Here is a 25,517-nt window from a genome sequence, read left to right on the forward strand (position 1 = left end):
AGAAATAGTAGGAGAAGGACCCCACACATCACTATGAATGACTTCTAAAGGTGTTGCAGACTTGATTGTTGGATAAGGGAAAGGAAGTTTTGCAAATTTGCCTTCTAAACAAGTAGTGCAGACGGATTTGGAATGGTCTGAAGTAAAAGGAATCTTAGATTGATGTAAATGAGCTGAAGTGATTTTGTTAGAAGGATGGCCAAAACGCTTGTGCCAGATACTTGTTTTTACTTGGTGACTAAGATAGCAGAATTGATTCTTTGAAAGGGAGAAGGACTGTGATAGTCAAGACTGTGGGATGGATAAAGGGATAGGATATAAACCATCTCTACTCAGTCCTTGGAGAAGAACCCTTCTTGTAAGCTTGTCCTGAATGTAAAAACCAAAGGCATCATAAATGAATCTGCAATTGTTATCTTTACATAACCTATGAACTGATAGCAAGTGGTGTGATAGCTTAGGCACATGCAGAACTTGTGGTAATTTGAATGAGCACTATAGAACATCCAGAATAGAAGAACCAACATTAGAAATGCTCAAACTTGAACCATCTGCAATAGCAATAGTATCTGATCCTGAGAAGGGAGTGGCTAAGTTGAGTTGAGCTAAATCAGAAGTCATATGAGTGGTTGCTCAAATATCAGCAACCCAAAATTGCTCAGTAGATGTAAAAGAAGGAAAATTTGCATGTATTGCACTGAGATTAGTTGAAGGTGGTCTGCCTTGATAGGAAATCATCTTTGTGATAGCACTGGATAGCATAATGGCCAAATTTCCAACAAATCTGACATTGGACTGAAGAGGTAGAAGAAGGTGATTGATTATGTCGTTGATAGCAATCTGCAACTACATGGCCTTTCTTGCTACAAATTTGACAGATGGGAATGTCAATACCGGGACCAAGAATACCAAGACTAGAAGAAGAAACTTGATAAAGGCATGGACCAAATTGATAATAGCCACGACTTCTTCCATGTCCTTTAAAATAAGAGCTTCTATTGTTAGAGTGGCCACTATTGGTAAACATGGCAATAGGACCATTAAAACCACTCGTGGAACCATGAAAACCCCCATGATGACTATTAAAACCCCCACTAAATCCAGATGAAAGGTGAGAAGATGGGAAGGTCTTTGAGCTTGAAGAATATCCCTAAGATTGAAGATGAGAATGAGAAGGAGAAGTCCTTCATCAAGAACAAGAGCCTTGCCTTGAAATGTCTGATTTTGAGCCAACATTGCAGAAACAAAGGGAGATGCAGACTAAGTGTGTTCAAGAGTAGCTTCTTCAGCAAGTAACTGAGATCGAAAATCTTTAAGAGACAATGTATTATCTCTGCCTCTAATCATACATCTAAAAGTGTTGGAATCAGAAGGCAAGCCATTAAGAGCCAAGATCACAATGTCATCATCCTCAAAAGAAACTCCTGCTGCAGAAAGATGATCTCTTGCATCTTTAATTTTTTATAGATAATGAGAAACTTGTTCTGATCCCTTCTTAATATTCTGAAGCTCACTTTTCATCTGAAAAATGCGTGCTTTGGTGACTAATGAGAAACTTACATGGAAAGGTTGTCCTTCCAATGTGCCTTGTACTTGCAGGTGAATTGACCCCGCTGTGAAGGCACACTGCCTCTATGTTGTAGAACCATGCTAGAAGAGGTAGCATCGCCAGTCGGCACAGGTGCCTCTTCTTGATCGGCATCTAAGGACAAATTATCATCACTGCTAGAAGAATTTGTTGTGACCATATGCTCATAACGTGCTGTTGATTTCATTCTACACACCTATACAAATTGAACAAATAATTACATAATCAAATTCGATTATTTAATTAAAAAAATTAGTAGCACCTCCCCTATACTGGAGACTACCCAAATTTTTCAAACCTGCAAATATTGATAATATATATGCCACAAACCAGTTGATTTTATTTTATTTATACTGGAAATTTCATATTTTTCAATTTCATCTCATTTTCAAAATGATAATAAAATGTTTCTAACCGTAAAATAAAGAAAAAAAAATCTTATATATAACCTAACATCTATACAAATTTAACAATAAAATAAAGAAAACAAATTAAATTTAATTCTATATATTTAACTATCTATATAAATTCATCAATAACAATTAAAATTCATCAAAACAATCAAACACTCTATTACGCAATAATAGAGTAAAATTGAGATAAAATAATTAAATTTAATCCTAATATTCAATTAACATTTACAAGGCAAATTCAACAATAACAATTAAAATTCAACAAAATATTCAATTATTATGGCAATACAAACAATAAAATAGACAACAATTTTTTTTTAAAAAAACTAAAGACTTTAGGAATGAAAATGCTAAAAAAAAACTATAGACTTTAGGAATGAAAATGTTTACCTTAATAGTGTGTTTATTTTTAGACTTTATCAACATACAATACAAAAAAACAAAAAAAAAACAAAAATATATTGTTAATAAAACAAATAAAAGATGAAAAAAAGAAAATCATTAAGTATATTGAATCACAATACATACCTTTTAATTTGTTGAAGATGAAGATAGAGTTATAGCTAGAGATTACAAGAAAAAAACCAGAGATGCTTTGAAAGAAGGAGAGGAAGAAAATGGATAAAATGAAGGAGAGCAAAAAAATGAACTAAACCGGCTCTTGGTGGGAGTTATACAACAATTTTTTCAATGGACTCACCAACGGTCTATTAAATAATATTATTTTTAATTATGCCGTCAGTGATTTCATCGGTGAATTCACTTTAAAAGTTTTAATTTTGCTTTAAAATTTTTAAATAACTCTCTAGAAATTTCACAGTTCGTCAGTAAGTCCATTGGTAATGTGAAATAAGTACTCACGGTCAAAGATGTATTAATTACCCATGCTTTGGAATTCACAATCTGTCGATGATTCAATGGACTTCACCGAAATAAGAGGTGAACAGTTCCCATCCTTTGGCAAATACCAACGGAATCATTCCGTCTGCAGGGATGTCGGTGATTGTGACATATTCAATAAATATTTTACAACTCTTTATGAAATACCGATAGACTCATTATGTCTGTAGAGACGTCGGTGATTGTGGCATATACAGTAAATATTTTACAACTCTTGTGAAATACCGACGAACGCATTCCGTGTGTAGATCCATCGGTGATATGCATCACTGATTGTGTTTGTATTGCATATTTATCCATCCTGTAAAGACTTAAATTGCAAATTACTCAGCACAATAACAATAGTGAAAAATTATAAAAATAAATATTTCATGGTATAAAATTTCATCCATAATATTACATTATAAAAAATTCTTCACACTTTCGTGTTCTGATATTTAGTCAGAATTTTCTTCTTCTTCTTCGTCAATTGAATCGTCATCAGCTCCATTGCAATCTTCAATGTGGATATCATCATCATCACCATCTTCATCGACATGTTCTTGTCCATTGGAGCACAAAACAACATTCAACTCCTATGCATCAACATCAATAAGACTATCATCGAAAACGTGAAAATTTGAATTTTTTTCTAAGTCAATTGAAAGAGCAACTCAATATAGTTCAACCAACTCACTAACTTGAAAGAATTCATCTCGTACACTTGTGTTTTCGTTCTCATCTTGAACAACCTCAACACAACTTCTGGGTTTTGTTTTTAAAATAGATAATCAATCAACTCTTGATCGGTCCTTTCTAAAGGAAAGGGTGTATGTGTAATAAATTTGTTGGTATTGCTTTGTGAAAACAAAAACATCGTTTATGTTGTGGAGTCTAGTTTTTGAGTTGATTTCCATCAGACCATAGTGAGGCTCTACTCTGATTTCTCTGTCAGTGGTGTCATACTAATAGCATTTGAATAAAACACTATATTCTGCTCGTTATGATATTGCAATTCGACCACTACCAGAAATTCGCTTAATACCAACGGAGTTGCTGATAGAATTATTCTGTCAGTAATTTGAGGTCGCCATTACCGACAGCATTTACTCCATCGGTACTTTCATCGGTCAATACCGACGGCCAAACTCCGTCGGTATTTACCGATGAAATTACTGACGGAATTTTGAGAATTAAAAAAAAAGAGGGCAGTTCGCTGACGGGTATTTTTTACCAACAGAATCTCGAGGGATTCAAAACGTCAGCTCCGTACGGTGACGAGACCGATTCATAGATGAAAATGCCGATGGAATCACCGATGGATTCAAAACAGTTGGTCTGTATGGTGACATGCCCTGTTTACCATCAGAATAGCCGACGGAATCACAGATGGAATATTCTGTCGGTAAAGCCGTTGACAAAAGTTAATATATCCCTCTCACTCAACCCTATCCTCCCCTATTTCTCTTTCTTCTTCCTCATCTCAACTCTCCCCAACTGCAAACAACCAGCGCCCCCCCAAAAAAAAAATCTCCCTCTTCTCAGCACAACAAGTCATATATCTTAAAGTCTTCTTGTCACAACATCCGTGTTCTGATTTACCGACGGATTTTTATTAGTTTTTGTAAGTAATTCAATCTTTTTGAATTTTAACATTTAAATATCATGGTTTTTATTTTTTTTTCCAGTATATGTATTTTGTTAGTGGATGTACATGTTTTATTGTTATTTTCAAACAAAGTTGTAGTATATGAATGTATAATTTTATACTTGTTATGGTTTGTTTTAGATTTTGTAAGATTGTATTTGTTTGTAAATTGTTGAAACTTTATTGAATTACCGAATTACATGTGTTGTTTTGAAATAATTAATAGCTTGTTTAATGGGTTCGTTTTAATTTTTATCATCAATGGCATTGCGGAGTTGTAATTTCTGTAAATTGATATATATGTATTAATTTGTATGGACGTTGATAATTGATAATAAATATTTAATATTTATGAGAAGTTGTAATTGGTTTGTTGAATAATCTCAAGGTAAACCAATATTTTTGCAAATTTATTTACCTAACATAGTTAATTAATACATGTTGTCATAATAATTTTATAGAGATTCGATAAAAGTCATGGATGATCGTTCATGGATGTATCGAGATTCACCCCAAGGATTATGGAGGCTAGATTATTATAACGGGGTTCAGGGTTTTATTAATTTCACAACATCTATTCCCAGAAATTTTTCTGGAGGCGGTATTAGGTGTCCATGCAGGAAGTGTCAAAATAAAAAGTATCTACATCCAAATGTTGTAACGATGCATCTTCTACACAAAGGGTTTATGGAGAATTACCAGTGTTGGTATGCACACTGAGAAGTATTTATTAGTAAGAGGAGAATAGAAGAAAGGGTGGTTGGGTCAAGTTCTAGTGCTAGCAATGTGCATGAAGCGGCAAATGACAACACTAATTCTTACAGGAATATGGTTATGGATGCAATGAGAATGAATCAAGGTAATGTTAGTCAATGTCCAATTATAGAAGAAGAACCTAATGCAGATACAGCTAGGTTTTTTGATTTGTTGAAAGATTTTGACGAACCATTATGGGATGGTTGCACGAACCATAGTAAATTATCGGCCGTAGCACAGGTGTTCACCAACAAGTCAGATCACGGGTTAAGTAAGGCCGGGTATGACAAGATTATTGAATGGGCGAGAAGCATTTTACCTGAAGGGAACAGGCTGAAAGAGAACTTCTATGTTGCAAAGTCCATGATGAAACCCCTCAGTTTAGGATACCAGAAAATTGACATGTGCCCTAACTTCTGCATGTTATACTACCTTGAAAATGCTGAGATGACCGAGTGCATGGCATGCATGCATTCCCGTTACAAACCCAGAACTGGTAGGGGAAAGACTCTAGTGGCATATAAAAAACTTAGATACTTCCCAGTCACATCTAGACTGCAGAGGTTATTCATGTCACCAAGGACTGCTGAGCACATGACATGGCACCAATCACATAATGCGGTTGATGGAGTGATAGTGCATCCTTCTGACGACGAAGCGTGGAAACACTTTAATAGTGTGCATCCTCACTTTTCAGCTGAATCAAGGAACGTGCATCTTAGGTTGTGTACAGACGGATTCAACCCATTCGGGTCATTTGCTGCTCCTTATTATTGTTGGTTGGTCATACTAATCAGGTAAGTCGAAGTTCCCTGGTTTTGGTTTGACCTATAATTGGGTAAAGTGAAGTATCTTTTGGGAGCTTCCTTATTGGAAGACCAATCTTCTCCGCCATAATCTTGACATCATGTGTCACGACTCGATTCCCAGATCCATGACCGGCTCATAGGCAAGGTTCCCCTCCGAGGTTCCATACCTATGCGAACTCAAACTTATACACAAACTTCTCCTAACTCAATCAGATTTCAATGTAGCATTAATAACAACATCAACTTCATAATATAATTGAATTGTCTTAATACAAGAGTTAATATAATTTCATAGTTTTGGAGCACTAACTAGACATAAAGAAAAATGTATAAATTACAACCAAAAGAGCAGGTTTTGAAGGTCCAACAAAAGTGACCTGCTATCAAGCTATAAGCCTGAAAAGGATAAATAATGAGAGGGTGAGTTCAATAACTCAGTGAGTAGATAACGTTCAATATACATACACGAGGTAATACAACAATAAGAAATATATATATATATACAAGTATGGCTCTAGGTTCTTATAGAAAGGTTTCTCAAATAAGCCATAACAAGAAGATCATATGGTAAAACTCGTCAGAAAATCAAAATGCAATGAGCATGAGGCTCCGTACTATGGGATGATCAGTCCACATAGGTTGGTGACTCCCCCGACCAACTAGGGTTCAGATACGATGTGCACAAAGACTAACACTACCCTGTTAGCATGGGTATTCTGACTGACATACCATAGGTTCATAATCATAATCAAACAAACATATTCATATCTCAAGGCTCAACTCATGATATCAATCAAATGAGGAGCTATCAATTCAGAAGTCAATTCAGAATATATATACTGGTTCGTATCAATAATTCAGATTCAACAATTGATCATGCTTATCATAACAATGATAATAATCAACATATATATTATCAAGAAGCATGATCCAATTCATATTAACAAATCAAATATTTATAATATTTCTCATGCATATGGAAAATTATCCACTCACCTGACTTGAAAGCAAATAGAAGTCAAAAGCAGATACCGAAGGAAATCCTAATGGAGTCCCGCTGTAGAATATCAGGATTATCTGAATACAAATGAGACATATTCAAGAATGACTCAAAAGAACATATATCCTATTTAATACACTTATCTAATGGTATATTCCATAACCCTATATGTTTTTAGACTAAACTAGTTATTTTTCTAAAAACCCAAAATCTAACGGTTTTCCCGAAATCTAATCCATAATAAAACAAATAATAAAATTGATAATAATTCACTACATAACCCTCAATTATTCATCAAAACAATCTGCAAAAGTTAATATTACAGCTAGGGACTAATATGTAATTTATCATATTTTTAAGGGTCAAATTGTAACTTTTGTCAAATTGAAGGATCAAACTAAACTTGTCATAAATCCATGACTATACTGAAATTCTGACCATAATTAATCCTCAATTCTGTCTAGATCATCTCATTATACTCCAGGGACCATTCTGGAATTTTACCAAATTTTTAGGGTCAAATTGTAATTTTTATCAAATTGAAGGACTAAATTGAAAGTGTTAAAATTTCATAGCTATACAGGAATTCTGCCCATAATTAATATTTTATTCTGTTCAGAATCTCAGAATAGGTTCCAGGGACCAATATGTAAATTTTCCAAAGTTTGGGGACTAAACTGTAATTTTCCAAAATTGAGGGACCAAATTGATTTTTCATCATCTTCAACCTCAAACCAAGAATTTTCATAGATTACCTACTGTTATCCCCTGATTTCTAACACAAATTCACCATTCAACAAAACCATAACTCAAAATCATCATTTTCATCTACAATATCTCAAATTCAACTTAACAATCCATTACTCACAACAATTAACCCTATAACATTCAAATTAACTCATTAGTTAAATCCAAAACACAAATTTTCAAAACCCTAACAATCATCAAAACTGAAATTAAAGCTAAAGAAAACATATTAAAGCATAATCTTACCTTTTTTACTTATTTCCTCCAACTCCTTTCTATTTCCCTTCTATTCCCCTCTTTTCTCTTCTTCTTCTTCTTTCTCCCTTCACTCCTGCCGGTTCTCTCTCAAAATTTTCAGATCTCTTCTTTTGTTTTTTTTCCTTTCCTATTTATATTTATCAACTATTGTTCAATTACCACTATACCCCTCATTTAATTATACTTACTCTTTAAGCCACCAAGGGCTTTGTTGCCATTTCCTATCTTTTTAATACAAAACATCACATCATGCACATTGAAAAGAATGTGTTTGAGAATATTTTCAACACCGTCACGGATGTGAAGGGGAAGACAAAGGATAACATCAAGGCTAGATTGGATGTAACGTTGTTCTGTAACCATAAAAATGTGGAGTTGGTTTGTGATGAGTCACGGGTCGCAAAACCAAGAGCAAGCTTCATGTTAGAGAAAAATGCACAACTACTAGTCTACAAAAGGCTTTTCGTGATTTGTTGCCAAAGGGGATATGGGATGCACTCACGAAGATTAGTCATTTCTTTATAGATTTATGCTCCGACAAGTTGAATGTTGATCACATTGAGAGGCTTGAAACGAATATCGTCGAGACACCATACAAACTTGAGATGATATTCCCTCCATCATTTTTTAACTCAATGGAGCATCTCCCCATACATCTATCGTTCGAGGCAAAAGTTGGAGGACCGGTCCAGTATCGATGGATGTATCCATTCGAGAGGTTAGATATTACAAATGCAATGTAATTTATAAAGTATTTTCATTGTTTTTTTAATTGAAAAATATTTGTTTAATTCCATGTAGGTATTTGTTCAATCTTAAGAAAAAGGTTAAGAACAAGGCACATGTTGAGGCTTCGATATGTGATGCCTATATTGTTGAAGAGATCTCAGCATTGATCTCGTACTATTTTGAACCTCATTTGAGAACGAGAATCAACCGTGTTCTATGATATTATGATGGTGGTAAAATGCCTTTTAGTGGAAACTTGTCAATATTCTCCAATCTTGGATGACCCAACCTAAAAATGTCGTAAGAGGAAGATATTTGTCAGAAATAGAGTTCAAACAAGCACACAATTATGTTCTATTTAACTATGATGAGCTGAGACATTTTATTCAGTAAGTGTATATATGTGTAATTTATTAAACTTTGTCAATAATATACTGTTAATTATATATTGTAATATAATACACTTATTACCACTTGCAGGGAACATCGATAAAATTTATTGTCCAATAACTCACAGTTGATCGAATCCAAGATCTTTCAATTATAAGATGAACAATTTGGCACATGGTTCAGAACACATGTAAGCACTATCACAAACTCATTCTCACTTGCAAAATTATTGTATACATGTCATTACGTGATTCTCGTTCACTGTTCATTGATGTACATTATATACAAGGTTCATCAAATGAGAAGAAGTGTTGCTAAGTCATTGTCTTCACTAAGCCTGGGCCCTAAAAGAAACGTTAAGTGCTACAACGAGTATTTTGTCAATTGATATGTTTTCCATACTAAAGAATACGGGCTTGGAAGAAAGACATATAACAGTGGTGTTTGTGTTAAGGGATCGACTAGTAGTGAGTTAGAAGTTGACTACTATGGTAGATTAGAAGAGGTCGACAAACTGCAATATCATAGCGAGCAGAATAGAGTGTTTTTATTCAAATGCTATTGGTATGACACGACTAACAAAGGAATTAGAGTTGATCCGCATTATGGTCTGGTCGAAATCAACTCAATAGCTAAACACCACAACGTAAATGATGTCTTTGTTTTCGCAAAGCAATGTCAACAAGTTTATTATACATACACCCCTTCTTTTAGAAAGGATCAATCAAGAGTGGATTGGTTGTCCATTTTAAAAACGAAACCCAAGGGTCGTGTCGAGCTTGTTCAGGATGAGAACGAAGACACAAGTGTACGAGATGAAGTCTTTCAAGTTAGTGAGTTGGTTGAACTATATCAAGTTGCTCCATCGGTTGACTTGGAAGAAAATTCAAATTTTCATGTTTTCGATGATAGTCTTGCTGATGTTGACGCAAAGGAGTTGAATGTTGTTTTAAACTCTAGCGGACAAGCAAATGTCGATGAAGATGATGACCATATTGAAGATTGCGATGAAGGTGATGATTATTCAATTGATGACGAAGAAAAAGAAAATTCTGACTAATTATCAGAATGAAGCCTTGTGTAAAACCCTTTTTTCATGTAATATAGATTATGGATGATATATTTTGTAACACGAAATATGTATTGTTTAAGAACTATTGTTATTGTTTTGTGCGATGGATAATTTATCATTTAAGTGTTTGTAGGAAGGTAAATAGGCAATACAAATATAATCTTTCTTGTACAATGCCACACTTATCGATGTCCATACCAACGGAATAAGGTCCATCGACAATTCACAGAGAGTTTGAAAATAATTATTTGAAATGCCTCAATTACCGATGCCCATACCGACAGATCATATTCCATCGGCATTTCACAAAGAGTTCAAAAATAATCACTTGAAATGCCACAATCACCGACGACTTTACCAACGGAATAAAGTCCATCGGTAAGTTGTCGGCGGGTAATATTACCGACAAAATCACCGACGAACTGTGTGAATTCCAAAGGGTGGTGCATTAAATGCATCTCTAACCGCATGAGGTTGCCGAGAAAAATATGGAGGGTAATTAAAAATGTTGATGCAAAATTCAAAAATTACCGACAGATTTTCGAAGCTTCATCGACAGAATAAATTAAAATAATATTATTTTTTAATTTCATTAGTGAATCTGTCGGTAAAACTGCCCTATAAATCCCAGCGACCGCCCCTTCAGTTCATTTTTTCATCTCTTCCGTTCTTTACCTTCAATTTCAATTTTTTTCCTCTCATTACTTCAAGGCTTTCATCTACAATCTCTAGCAAGTGTTCTTGTGAATCTTCATCAGATTAAAAGGTATGTGTTTCCTCTATTTCATTTTACTTTAAGGGTTTTTTTTTATTTTAGTTATTTTTATTTTTTTAATGTTTTTTGTTTTGGTGTATTTTTATAATGTAGATAAAGTTTTGAAATCAACACATTATTAAGGTAAGCATGTTTCATTCCTAAAGTCTATTGTTTTTTTTTCGAATTTATTGAATATATTTTATTGTTATATTGGCATAATTATTGAATAATTTGTTGAATTATAATTGTTAATATTGAATTTACCTTAGAATTAGTAATTGAATATGTTGGAATAATTAGTAAATTTACTACATTATTGCATTATTTGTGTTTAATTATTTGCATTAATTTTAATTGTTAGTCTAGAGTTTTTTTTTGAAATTATTGAATATTTTTTATTGTTTGTATTTATATAATGATTGAATAATTTGTTGAATTGTAATTGTTAATGTTGTATTTACCTTAGAATAAGTAATTGAATATGTTTGAATAATTAGTAATTTTACTATATTATTGCATGATTTGTGTTTAATTATTTGCATTAATTTTAATTGTTAGTCTAGAGTTTTTTTTTTGAAATTATTGAATATTGTTTATTGTTTGTATTTATAGAATGATTGAATAATTTGTTGAATTGTAATTGTTAATGTTGAATTTACCTTAGAATAAGTAATTGAATATGTTGGAATAATTATTAATTTTACTACATTATTGCATGATTTGTGTTTTATTATTTGCATTAATTTTAATTGTTAGTCTAGAGTTTTTTTTTGAATTTATTCAATATTTTTTATTGTTTGTATTTATATAATGATTGAATATGTTGTTAATGTTGAATTTACCTTGTAATTAGTATGAATGTTATATGTATAGATGTTATGTTATATACAATATTAGTATAAATGGAGTCAACTGGTTGTGGCTTTTGTCAATATTTGCAGGTTTGTGGATTTGGATAATATCTAGTATAGGGGAGGTGTTGTTGAATTTTTTTTAACATTCGAATTTAATTATATAATTATTCGTATACAATTGTGTAGATGTGTAGAATGAAAACAAGAGCTGGTCGCTTTCGTATGGTCGAAGCTAGTTCTTCTAGCAGCGAGGATGATGTATCCTTAGGTGCCTCTCAAGAAGAGGCACCAACGCCACCTGCACCGTCAACCAATGCTGCCTCTTCCAGCGCGGATTCACAGCGTAGGGGTGGCGTGCCTTCGCAGCGGTATCAGTTCACCCGCAAGTAAGTTTGTTAAGGTTTTCGTTTTTTCTTTTAAATTATAACATAATTTATGAATAACTAATCAATATTTCATGAATTTAATTTATTTTCAGGTTCACAAACATTGAGGCCGCCTGAGTAATATCATCGGCATTTAAATCGTCGATGGAGATTCCATTATTTCAATGGAGTCAGGTATCCAGACATCCTGAATTGATACCTCAAATCGATGCATGGTTTGACATATTTCAGGTTGGTGTTAATTTCTAATTTCCAGCTTATTTCTAATAAGTTATTAATATAATTGTAAATAAATTATTATTTTTATTTATCTAATTATTTATACACAGCACAAATTCGCCTGGGACAGGGCGCATGACAAAGTTGTGAGGAGGGTGTGGGAAAATCACGCGGCAACTAGGTAACATCGAAAACAATACAAGATTTTTTTAGAAAACAAATTTATGTTTCAACTTCTAATTTCTCGCTATGGAAGTAGGTTGCGTGATTTTTGGTATGAATCACAAAAAAGGCAAAAAAAAAACGCAAGAGATAGGGGTCTCCAAGGCTGGAACGACATGGCGGTTTGGAGGGATTTCAAACTGATATACATCCTAGAAGATATATGGCCGCACTATCTTGAGCACGTGACATCTGAGCGGTTCACATGACGCTCACAGTCCGGTGCTGGCAACCAGAATCAACCAATTCATGGATTGGTGATAGCGCACACAGGCAGCTCCGTTCTGTTTGCTGCACATGCAAAACGGATGGTAATATTAAATTAAATAAAATATATCGTTAAATTAATTTGTTGTTAATTAATCTTTTTCATTATAGGCTACGTCTCTTAGACGTGAGCCGAGCCTGATGGAGCTGTTTGTGGAGACGCGTGCGGAGTCAAGACCGCCAAAACGGGGCGCAACAGTTCGTTGACAACCATGCTTAACACTTCGTGGTATGTTTATTCAATCATTTTATTTTGTAAGTTATTATTTTTATTGAATTGAATATGATGATTACTTTTTTTACTTTCAAGAGACCTATAATAGCTGGTTGAGGGAGAGATATGGGGACGATCCTTTGACCCATCCGGAATTCGATCCGGATTTGTGGATGGAGGTTGGATCGTCTAGTGGACCCGAAAAAAAATCAGGTTTATGGGCTCTCCAACACTACAGCCGAGAACTTGCAGGCAGCCCGTAGTGTTTCAACCGTTGGGAGCTAGCTCCCAATCAATATTGAGCACCCAATCTAAGAAGTTCGTGGCCTTACAGCAACACACGACTTAGCTCACCAAAAAATATGACCACCTATCAGCGGCGTATGCACAACTCAAAGCGAAGCATGCACAACAAAAAGTGGAGGATGCACAATGGTATGCACAACAAAAAGCAGAGCTTGAACAACTTCGCGAATTTGTCATGAACATGGCATCACAGAGTGGTGATACATGTGCGCCTCCTCCTTTTTGGCCGTATAACAACCAGCCGCCTCCTCCTCCTCCAGCTCCACCATTTTGTTAATTTGTAATGAATATTATTTAACTTTAATAGTTAATTTAATATTTTTTAAAAAAACACATTCAGTTTGTAATGAATATTATTTAACTTTATTTCTTTTGTTTTTGATGTTTAATAAAAATTTTATTTGCATAATTGGTTTTTATTACCATTAATTTATATAATTTTATATTATGTATTCTAAATAATTTTTTAAAAACATATTTAAAAATAATCACAGAGGGTTTTACCGACGGAATATATCCATCGGAATTTGACAGTAGCTGCCACAGTCACCGATGAATTTACTGAAGGATATATTCGGTCGAGATTATGCACTCACCGACAACTTTATCGACAGACTTAATCCATCGATATTTGTCAGTGCTTGCCACAATGACCGATGAATTTACAGACGGATATCTTTGGTCGGTATTCCAAACACTCATCGACAATTTTACTGATGGTATGAATCCGTCGGTATGTCACACTATTACCAACGGGATAAATTCGTCGGTATATTTCAAGCGGGAAACTTTTTTTTTGCGCGCAATTTCCGTTTGTAAAACCATCGGCAAATATAGCGACGGACTCTAGTATTATTGATGAAAGGAAAGCCGACGGACTTATTCCGTCGGTGAGGACGCCGGGAAATAAATTACCGATGAAAGTTTAATCACATACCGATGGAATATTTTCATCGGTAAAACTGTGAAATCTTGTAGTGGACGACCTCTTGTAATTTACCATAATAGTCAACTTCAAACTCACTACAAGTTGATCCGTTAACAGAAACACTATTGTTACATGTCTTTCTTCCATATCCATATTCTTTAGTATGAAACACATATCCATTAACAAAATACCCGTTGTAGCACTTAACTTTTCTTTCATGACCCAGGCTTAGTAAAGACAATGAAATAGCAGCACTCATTTCCATTTGATAAACCTTATATATCAAGCACAACAATGAACAATAAACGAGAATTCTGTAATAAAATATAGTAACTTCCAAGAGATAATGAGTTTGTGATAGTACTTACATATATTTTGAACCACGTGACAAATTATTCATCTTGTAATTGAAAGATTTGGGATTTAGTCACCTGTGAGTTATTAAACAATAAATATTATCGATGTTGCCTATAAGGTTTTCAAAATTATATGAGTTTATGATATTACAATATATAAATAGTATATTTTTAACAAAGTTTAAGTAGTACATATACTTACTGAATAAAAGGTATCAGCTCATCATAGTTAAATAGAACATAATTGTGTTCTTGTCTGAACTCTATCTCAAATAAATATCTTCCGCTTAAGGCATTTTAGGTATGGGTCATCCAGGATTGGAGAATATTGACAAGTTTCAACAATTTAAAATAAATAAAAATTTACAAAATCTAAAACAAACCATAACAAGTACAAAATTATACATTCGTACTATAAATTTGTTTGAGAAATAACAATAAAACATGTACATACACTAACAAAATACATTTACTAAAAAAAACATTAAATAATAATAAAATTGACATTTTAATGTTAAAATTAAACAAGATAGATTTACTTACAACAATGACAAAATCCACAATAAATTAGAACATGGATGTTATGACTATGAAAGTTAAAGAACGATGGCTTATGTTGAGAAGAGGGGGATATTTTAAGGGGGTGGTTGTTTGCAGTTAGGGGGTGGGGGAAGAATAATGAGAAATAAGGAAGGGGAGGGGGGGGGGTTGGCAGCATGGTGGTATATTAACTTTTACAGATAGAATCACCAACGAAAATATTCCATCAGCGATTCTGACTGTGATGGGGTCACGTCACTGTACGAAGATCCCAATTTGAATCCCTTGGTAATTTCGTTGGTAAAATTGCCCGCAAAATCTTCCACATCAACGACCAGCTTTTTTTTTCAAAATTCTATATATTTCATCTGTACTTCTGTCAGTATATACCAACAGACGTATTCTGTTAGTATATACTGATGATTTTACCAACTGATTTATATTCGTCAGTAATTATCACTGTAAATTACCGACATAAAAATTCCATCAATAATTCTATTGATTTTAGTTGAATTTCTGGTAATGATGGATTATACCAAGAGTGTTGAGTCCAGGCATTATATCATAGCTTTCATCGTGCTATACTGTGGTTTTGTTGCTACCTTGAATTCTTTTCTACTATTATTATTTCTTGGGTAAGGAGTGAGAGCTTGCATGCAAAGCATGGGTATTTATAGAGCATTTATCCTTTGCTTAAGTTTTTATTAACAATATAATAATCAAACATTCAAATTTGACAATTGTATGCATAAACACTTATACATATAATATATTTAATATACAAGGAAACTTGTGATATATAAACAACAATATTAATAATAAGGATGACGACAGTGACCTGGGAGCTTAATTACTTATGACTGACTTCAAGTGGGGGAAAACTTGTACAAATACTTTAACCCCTTATTGGTCAAAATAATTGCTTCCTAATTGCGTGGATTAAGAAGAAACCTAATCTTATTTATCTAACGATCAAGAATTTCTAGATTCTTCAATTTTTATACTCTTGGAGAGAACGTCTTCATCTTGTAATCTTCGTTCTATTGCATTCTTCAAAGAATTCATGATTTTCATCCATGAAAAAATAAATACCCAAAACCACAAGCGCTCTCTCTTTCTTTGTTTCACAGATTAGATTGCTTGTCGTGTTCCTTTAATTTAATTTTTTAATATGGCTTTCTTATGGAATTCAAGCGTTCAATGATCGTTCCCTTTCATTAATATTTCAATTCAACTTAAGACCATCCCAATCAAGTTAAGTCATTGGGTTATTAAATCAATTCACATGTTATCAAGTTAACTCGAGCCAATTATTTTTATTAATATATATATATATTTTTTAATCTTTTAATCCAACCAAGTTTGGTCAAAGAAATCAAATCAATAGATATATTTTTCAATTCAACTTAAGACAATCCCGAGTTAGGTTTCGAAATATAAATTTTTTGAAATCAACCTCTCAATCTCAAACCAAAAGGGGGGTTATCAAATGTGTTTTCAGCCCCTCATCCAAATGATATCATCATCTCTCTCTCCCTCTTTACTTTTAGAGTCCCTAAAGTCCTTTCACAAATTAAAATCTAATATTTAATCAAAGCTGCATATCAACAAATCTGTATTTTCCTTTAATGCTGCCACCTATTTTGAAAATCAGTAATTTCAGAAGCTAGAAGTTTTGCCTATTTAATCCTTGTCATTCGTAGAGATGAACACGTACCCGAAATTAAACTAGTTCAATCTCTTGATTTTTTAAGTTAGCTATATATTTCGGAGTCCATCTATTAGTTAACTTCTTCCTCTAAGATGTGTACTCAAAACTTGGCTGAAGAACTTAATCCCATCTCTAAACATCACACATGACACGGACAAGGAGCTGGTTAACTTAACTGAGAAATTATAAAATGAGAGCTATTCAACTCTTGTCTTTCATTACTAATGAATAATATTCTTATATACAAGAAGAAGCTTCAATTAGCTCTTAAATCAAGGAAACTAAAATAGGATACAAATCAAGCAGTAAACCAAGGATGCTAAATATGGAAAATAAATATTGACAGTTGACTTGCTAATATGCCCCTTTAAGTTGGAGCATGGAGGTTATGAATGCCCAACTTGCCAACAAGAAACGAGAAGTGATAGGAACTGAGAGCTTTGGTGAAGAGGTCAGCAAGTTGTAGTTTAGAAGAAATGTGTGCTGTAGCAATGGACCCTGATTTGATACAGTCCCGAATAAAGTGACAATCGATCTCGATATGCTTTGTGTGTTCATGATGCACCAGATTAGCAGCAATATGAATGGTAGCATGGTCGTCACAATATAAATGAGCAGATGAAGAAATAGGAACCATCAAATCATGTAATAAAGTGCGAAGCCAAATAATTTCACAAGCTGTAGTAGCCATAGAGTGATATTCAGCTTCAACTGAGGAGCGGGAAACAGTATTTTGTTTCTTGGTTTTCCAAGAAATGGGAGAGCAACCCAAAGTAATAAAGTAACTAGTAAGTGGGCGTCGAGTAACCGGACAACCAACCTAATCGGAATCACAGTAAGCATGAAGTTGAAGATCGGATTTTGATGGTAGAAAAATCCCTTGTCCAGGGGCAGATTTAAGGTATCGAAGGACACGAATAGCTACTGCCCAATGGCCATGATGGGTTGATGCATGAATTGAGAGAGAATATGAACTAAGTAATAAATATCTAGTCGAGTAATGGTCAAATAGATGAGTCATCTAACAAGACAACAATATGCACCTCGATTATCATCCAAGGCCAATTTGTGATTCTGTTCCATAGGAAAAGTGAAAGGTTTGCTACCAAGGAGACTTACCTCGTGCAAAATATCCAAGGCATATTTGCATTGGGATAAGACTATGCCATCAGGAAATCGAGCCACCCCTAGCCCAAGGAAATATTTTAGAGGGCCAAGATCTTTAATGTGAAACCAAACATCCAGGTAATCCTTAAGTGCTTTAGTATGTGCACTATTATTGCTAGCAATAATAACATCATCCACGTATACAAGCAATGCAGTAAAGGAAGTACCTTGACTATGGGTAAAAAGAGAAGTATTTGCTTTCGATTAAGTAAACCCAAATTGAAGGATAGCATTGGAAAATTTAGCAAACCATTGGCGTGATGCCTACTTCAGACCATAAAGGGATTTGCGAAGGCAGCACACACAATTGTCAGCGGAAGACAAATATCTAGGTGGTGGTGTCATGTACACCTCCTCATCAAGGTCCCCATGTAAGAAAGCATTATGAACATTCAGTTGGTGTAATTCCCATGATTTAGCTACTGCTACTGCCAATAAAGTTCGGACAATGGTGAGTTTTGGTACTAGAGCAAAAGTTTCAGTATAGTCAAGTTCGTCATTCTGTGTATAACCCTTGACCACTAAATGAGCTTTGTATCGCTCAATTATTCCGTCAGAATGGTATTTTATCTTGTAAACCCATTTGGAACCAATAGGTTTCTTTCTAGGTGGCAAAGGCTCCAAAGTCCATGAATGATTTTGTTCAAGTGCCTCTAATTCTTGTTGCATTGCTGCTCGCCAATGAACATCTGTAATGGCCTGTGTATAGAATTTTGGCTCATCATGTTGAATGATGGCTGCCAAAAAGCTAGCATGTGAAGTAGTGAAATTAGAATATGAAAGAAAGTGTGACGTACCTAAGGATGCATGATTGGAAGAGGTGAACTAAGATGTATATAGCTTTGGCAACTCAACACGCAAGTCTTGGAAGTGAGATGGCAATTTTGTAATGCGCGAGGGGCATGTGGTTGGTGGTATAGAAGGTTGAATGGTAGTGGAAGTGGCAGGTGTGTCTTTAGGTAATGCAGGTATATCAAGATCAATAGGAATTGTATGATTTATGTGTGGAGAAGGTGGTTCTATGTGTTTAGTGTTAGTATTTGGAATAGGTTCGATGGAGTCATGGTCAGGAACAGGTAGAGGTATGGGTACATTCGTAAATTGAGAAGATGAGGAATGTGATGGGAGATGTTGGTGATTGTAAGGAAAAATGTGTTTGTAAAACACATCTCTAGAGATAAAACTCTTATATGTATGTAAGTCATAGACTTTATATCCTTTGTGACCATAGGGATATCTAATAAAGAGACATGTTGTGGCACGTTCAAAAAATTTGTCTTTTGATCGAGGTAGAATAGATGCATAACAAAGGCATCCAAACACATGAAGATATGAGTAATTAGGTTTGTGGGAAAATAGAAACTCATATGAACTTTGGCCAGACAAAAGGGGGGTAGGAGTATAATTAATCAAATACACGGCTTTTGGAATGCATTCCCCCCAAAACTAAATGGGTAAATTTGCTTAGAATCATAAGGCTCTTGCAACGTCAAGAATATATCTATGCTTATGTTCTACGACTCCATTTTGTTCGGGTGTAGAAACACAAGAAAATTGAGTTACGATCCCATGTTGTTGACAATATAAGTGAAGGTTGTGATTAGTAAATTCAGTTCCATTGCCACTACTAATTGTCTTAACTATTTTTCCAAATTATCAAACTATCATGGCCATTGTCGCACCCTCGCGGCGGAGCGCGGCGTCACGGTGAACCCTCGATTGATTTCAGGGTCTTTGTTTGTTTCTGTAAAAAGGGAGTCGCCACCTAGTATTATGGTCACTAGGAAACCTAACTAGTCTTTCAGAGATTTTAAGGCAAGGGACTGGTTGTGTAAAGGGAAGATATTAGCACCCTTAATACGCCCTACCTAAGGTAAGTTGCTTGGTGTTTGGTTTGTCTTATAATTGCTATGGTGTTGGTGTTTTCTAATTCCATCAGTTTTTATAAGTTTGATTCTAACTACATTTATTAAGATAGAAATCCAAGGAGATTCCATGTGCTTTAAAAGCTCATTTTTCCCTTGGTATTTCAACAGTTTGCGACTCGTAAATCGCAAGGAGGAGGGACAAAAATTTAGAAATCTAGGGCGTTTTAAAAGCCTATTTTTGCCCTAGTGTTTTATACTCTCACGGCTCGTAAACCGTGGAGTAAAAAAATTGAAATGTCCTCGATTATAATCAAGGCTTCTTTCAAGGATGTGTGCGGATTTATTATTCCTACAAAATTATTTTGGATATTTACCACTCCGGGTTTCTTTATCCAAACATTAACAGTGAATAATAACAAATTATTCCCAATAATATTTTGGATATTCGTCCTTTAAGGATTTTTTTATCCAAACATTAGCGGTGAATAATAGATGAATTTCCCCCAAAATAAGATTTTTATATTTTTTGGAATATTGGCCAATACCCTTTGGAGTTTTACAAACATGTTGTAAAATCCAGAAATGCAAGAAAACACTTTTTTTTTGTTGTGTTTAAAAAATCCATGTGAAAACAGATTTTCAAAAAAACTTCATATATTTGTTTTTTTTTAAAAGGAAATTCAAAAAGATGTTAAGGTATTGGCCGTATGCAATACACAAAAAAACATTTTTTTATATTTTTTTATCGAAAACACAAGCAACGCAATTAAACACAAAAGAAAAATCGTAATAAAAGCTAAAAGCTGTCATATATATTCTAAGATTTATAATGAGCTTAAAGCAATAATAAAAAAAATTTCAAAGCCAACTTAATGCGCAGATAGCCAGAATAGAAACAAAAAAAAACTGGGAGAAATCACAAAAAAAAACAAAGACCGGCTAATTTCTTCTCTAATGGGTGTAAAGAAAACAAAAGGAAAGTCCGTAAATGTAAAAGTTCCTAAACATGAAAGAAAAAACCTTTTTTACATGGCAGCAACTGAACTCAAAAATCATGAAAAAAAATAATAGGCAACCGTTGGTTTTTCTAAACAGAAACCAATTATTTCAGAAGGAAGAAAAGCTTTACAACCGAATGCTTAGTATAAAAATAACAAAGGAGGAGAGATTGGGGCTTATACCTGCAGCTCCTGTTTGCAGAAAATGAAACCAGGGACCAAAACAATCACAGCTCACGCGTGCTTCCTTGAATACCGTCGCCTGCCTCTCTTGCGTGTTCCTTCAAACTGCAGCTCCTGTTTGCAGAAAATAAAACCCAAGGCCGAAAGACACAGCTCACACGTGCCTCCTTGGCTGCTGGTAAATGACAGATGAAAATAGAGATGTTGAAACGGACAAAATATTTCAGCTATGTGCTGGTAAATGACTGGTTTCCCTGTCGCCTGCCTCTCTTGCGTTTTCCTTCTCTTTCTTTTGCTATGTTCTCTCTATCCTCTCCTCTCTTTTCTGCTCTCTCTTTGCTGCTCTTTTTTTTTTCTCCGTTTTCTGTCTCCTTTTTATGCTCTTTCTTTTCTGCATTTTCTACCTTTTTCCTGCTCTCTCTTTGCCGCCCCCTTTAGGTCATTAGAAGGGCTTATATATAGTCTAAATATGTCTCTATTTAGGAAGGATTCAATGCATTAATCCTGTCATTTATGATGATCCAGCCCCCCTCTCCAGCTTTCAATATCCTTCTTCAATTCAATCCCTCATTTTAACACTTTTCGATTCAGTCCTTGATAAAAAAAAATACTTCAAATCAGCCCCGCGAGCTTGGGCTATATTCTTCCCGCGGCAAAATTTTCTACCTTCACGTTAGATATTCAAATAGGAATATCTTGAGCTTCTGATATCTAAATCAAGTGATTTAAAAGTTCAAATTCATCTACGCGTCTAGGACTACAACTTTGATGAAGGAGTCGAAGTGAGATAAAATCTTTTACAGAACAGAATCTAGCAGTAATTTGGTTAGTCAAAACGGATCTCCAAGTCTAACTCAAAAGCTGACGAATGTTGAGAATCCTGATATGACTGAGAGTATTAACTAAGAATAAAAATCACAAAAACTAGGCCAAAATAGAGTTTTTTTTTAGTGCAGACTCGGGTCAATATCCTTCTCGCGGTAAAATTCTCTACCTTCACGTTAGATATTCAAACGGGAATATCTTGTGCTTCTGATATCGAAATCAAGCGATTCAAAAGCCCAAAATCATCTACGTGTCTAGGACTACAACTTTGATGCGGGAGTCAAAGTGAGATAAAATTATTTTAGAGAACAAAATCTAGCAGTAATCTAGTTGGTAAAAAATGTTCATGATCTGACAATGCTAAGCATCCAAATCTGACTGAGAATCTGCCTTAAGAACAATGATCCCTAGGACCTAATAAAGGTGTAGGTCAATTTTTCAACATGTCACGAGTGACAAAATATAGCTAGGATGGTCAGATATCGTACGAAACCAAGTCAGAATCAGAGCCTAAATTAGAACAAAAAAATTACGACGGCAGCAGAACCATTTTTTAGTGCAAATTCTGAGGGATTTATCCAACCTTAAAAACAAGACAATGAAGGAACGAATTTAGCATTATGAAGACCCCTAGTCAATCTAAGAAACCTGATGATTTTGGAAGCAAAGGGGAAGGATAAAGAGAGCAGAAAACAGCTCAAACAGGGTTTCGAAAAAATATTTCTTTTTCTGCTTTTGTCGATCTTCCAGCAAACATGAGTTAAACTCCTACACTCAGTTTAAAAGAGGTATACAATGTCTCCATCAAGTGGGGTCTAAAAATGAGTAACAACAGCCATGAAGAAAACCAACCTAGTATAAACTTCTGATTTAGCTTACATCAAATAAACCCAGGTAGTTCTGGTGTAATCATCTATAATGCTTAAAAAATAATGAGCCCCAGATAAAGATGGAGTTTGATATGGCCCCCAAACATCACAATAAATTAACTCAAAAGGTTCATGTGTTTTGATAGCACTAATAGGAAAGGAAGATCGAGCTTGTTTAGCGCGATGACAAGAGTCACAACATTTATTAAAAGACTTAAAAGAAAACGAACCTAAATCCTAGAGAAGAGACAACCTATCAAAAGACAAATGTCCAACATGTTGATGCCACAGAGTAATATGCTGGTTGCTACTATAAGAATTTTGAGTGCCCGAAAGTAATAGAGAACATCTCGCAATTCAACCATTGCAATCAGCTTCCTCATGGGTAGGTCTTGTAAAAAAATAAGCAACGCAATTTAATGCTTTAGTTAATTTGCTAATAGAAATAAGATTGCAGGAAAATGATGGTATATGAAGGACATCTTTTAAAGTAATAAAAGAGGTAAGGTAAACATCTCCAAGTGACTTTGCTGGCACAAAGGATCCATCTGGAATTTTAATTGGCATAAAATGAGGAATAGTTGTGTGGGAAAAGATGAATTTTTCTTGAAATGTCATATGGTCAGAGACACCAGAATTCAAGACCCATTGATCTTCATTGCTGGGTAGAAAAATTGCATTACCCGCAAAGTTAGCTGTACCCACAAAGTTGGCAGTAGAGGCATGACTCTTGTCAAGGTTGAGCATAGATATGAGTTGGGCATACTGTTCATTCGTCGATCTAGTAATTGGAACAGTATTGTTACCCTCAGTTTTCTCCATGTGTTGCATATTGTTGGATGTCTTTGGCTTTAATGATTTCTTCCCTTTGTCCCATCATTCCGAATAGCCATGTAGTTCAAAACAAGTTTCTGTGGTGCGCTTCATCCTTTTGCAATGGTCACAAAATAGCTTGGAGAGGTCACGGTTACTTGTGGATTTACGATTGTTATTGAATTTGCTGAAACTTTTTGTCAAGAATGCTACTGCATCAACAGAAGGCAATCGCGTCTCTACTATTAACTGTTGTCGTTCTTCTTGAGCTACCTGTGCATAAACACGAGATAAAGAAGGCAAGGGATCTATATTCAAGATTTGAGAACTGGCACACCTTTTCTTTTTCTCTTTTTGCAACAAGCGCCTTTGCTGAACCGCAGGTACATGGTGGGATTTGTGAATAAGTGCTGAGTTCATCCCAAATGCCTTTTAATTTGGTATAATATGTTGAGATAGTCGTTCCTTGTTGCAAGTTATTCATCATCTCAGTTTTCAATTGATGAATTCGAGAAGCATTACCTTATGAAAAACGTTCTTCTAAGTCTTTCCATAATTCTTGTGCTGTCATAAAAAATGCCACACTATCATACTGTTGGTGGGAGGAACCACTGGTGGTGGCTTTGAAACACTCAGAGGGGATAAAACACAAAGTTTTATTTCAAGAACACAAGCTTACAAACACAAAATAAACTTACAACAAGCTTAACAATACACACCCTCTCTTTCTCTCTAGTGTTTCTCTCTATTCTCTCTACTCTCCCACACATAATAACATAAGCTCAGCTTGCTATTTATACACGAATTCAAAACAAGATAATTCAACCTTTCCAAGTGTGAAGGCGGCTGTGGACGGTGGTGTGAAGGCGGCTGGCGGCTGCGGCTGGTGGGTGGCGGCTGGTGGGTGGCAACTGGTGGTTGCCTTCCTTGACCATCTAGATTGAGTTTAATATTCAACAAATCTCCCCTTTAAACTCAATCGAGGGATGTCATGCCAAGCATGAACACTTCTCCTTTCAATGCCTTTTCTTTGCTTGTAGCCTTTATCCACTAATATGGCTTTCGTCTTGTAGACCCTTTTGACACCTATTGCTTTTTTGTTTTTTGGTGGATGAGTCAGCTTCCAGGTATCATTCTTCTCAATGGCATGCATTTCTTCATCCATTGCTTCTATCTTCTCTTCTGTGATAGCTTTGTTGAAGCTAAGTGGGTCATTATCTGCAAAGAAACAAAACAAATTTGTATCTTCCATTACTTGAGTGGCATCGTACAGCTCTTCAAGATTTCTCATCCTTCTTGGTTCTTCTGATGAGGATGCTGATGGTGGTGTTGATGATGATGCTCCTGGTGTGTTCCTCCTGTTGAATACAGGGAATCTGTGTACCGGACTTTGTGGTTCAGCTGCTGGCACAATCACCGGACTTTGTGGTTCAGCTGCTGGCACAATCGGTTCTTCGACAAGTACTGTTGGTACTTCTTCACCTTCAAGGATCAAATCAATGTTGATCCATTTGACTGCTTCTTTATCATCATTCCATTCCCAAGATTTATCTTCTTCAAAGATAACATCTCTACTCATAATCACCTTCTTCGTGATGGGATTATACAGCTTGTATCCCATCCTTCTTTCACCATATCCCACAAAGATGCATCTCTCGCTTTTATCATCGAGCTTTCTCCTTCTTGCATCTGGGATCTTTGCATATGCCACACAACCAAATACTCGTAGATGAGTAACACTTGGT

The 25,517-nt window shown here is 34.9% G+C and overlaps 1 protein-coding gene across 1 annotated transcript; it reads right to left on the minus strand.

Annotated features, from left to right (window-relative positions):
* Positions 1-3,338: 3,338 nt before the first annotated feature.
* LOC133699402 (uncharacterized) lies at positions 3,339-24,192 on the minus strand. Its single transcript, XM_062122634.1, has 9 exons — positions 23,931-24,192; positions 23,643-23,825; positions 18,729-18,953; positions 18,522-18,638; positions 18,084-18,413; positions 17,884-17,973; positions 17,615-17,727; positions 7,090-7,170; positions 3,339-3,476 (listed from the first exon to the last, which is right to left on the minus strand). Exons 1-9 carry the CDS (start codon positions 24,190-24,192, stop codon positions 3,339-3,341), a joined length of 1,539 nt encoding a protein of 512 aa, XP_061978618.1.
* Between the last annotated feature and the right edge of the window lie 1,325 nt (positions 24,193-25,517).

Source organism: Populus nigra, chromosome 7 (assembly GCF_951802175.1).
Source record: "Populus nigra chromosome 7, ddPopNigr1.1, whole genome shotgun sequence".
Lineage (NCBI taxonomy): Eukaryota > Viridiplantae > Streptophyta > Magnoliopsida > Malpighiales > Salicaceae > Populus > Populus nigra.

What these genes read in the sequence shown, in the direction of transcription:
- LOC133699402 (XM_062122634.1), bottom strand. Translation starts at nt 24,192, where the DNA reads ATGAACTCAGCACTTATTCACAAATCCCACCATGTACCTGCGGTTCAG. An exon ending in TAACAATCGTAAATCCACAA is followed by an intron (nt 23,826 to 23,930) that starts GTAACCGTGACC and finishes GATGGGACAAAG; the next exon opens with GGAAGAAATCATTAAAGCCA. An exon ending in TTCATATTGCTGCTAATCTG is followed by an intron (nt 7,171 to 17,614) that starts GTGCATCATGAA and finishes ATTTGTATTCAG; the next exon opens with ATAATCCTGATATTCTACAG.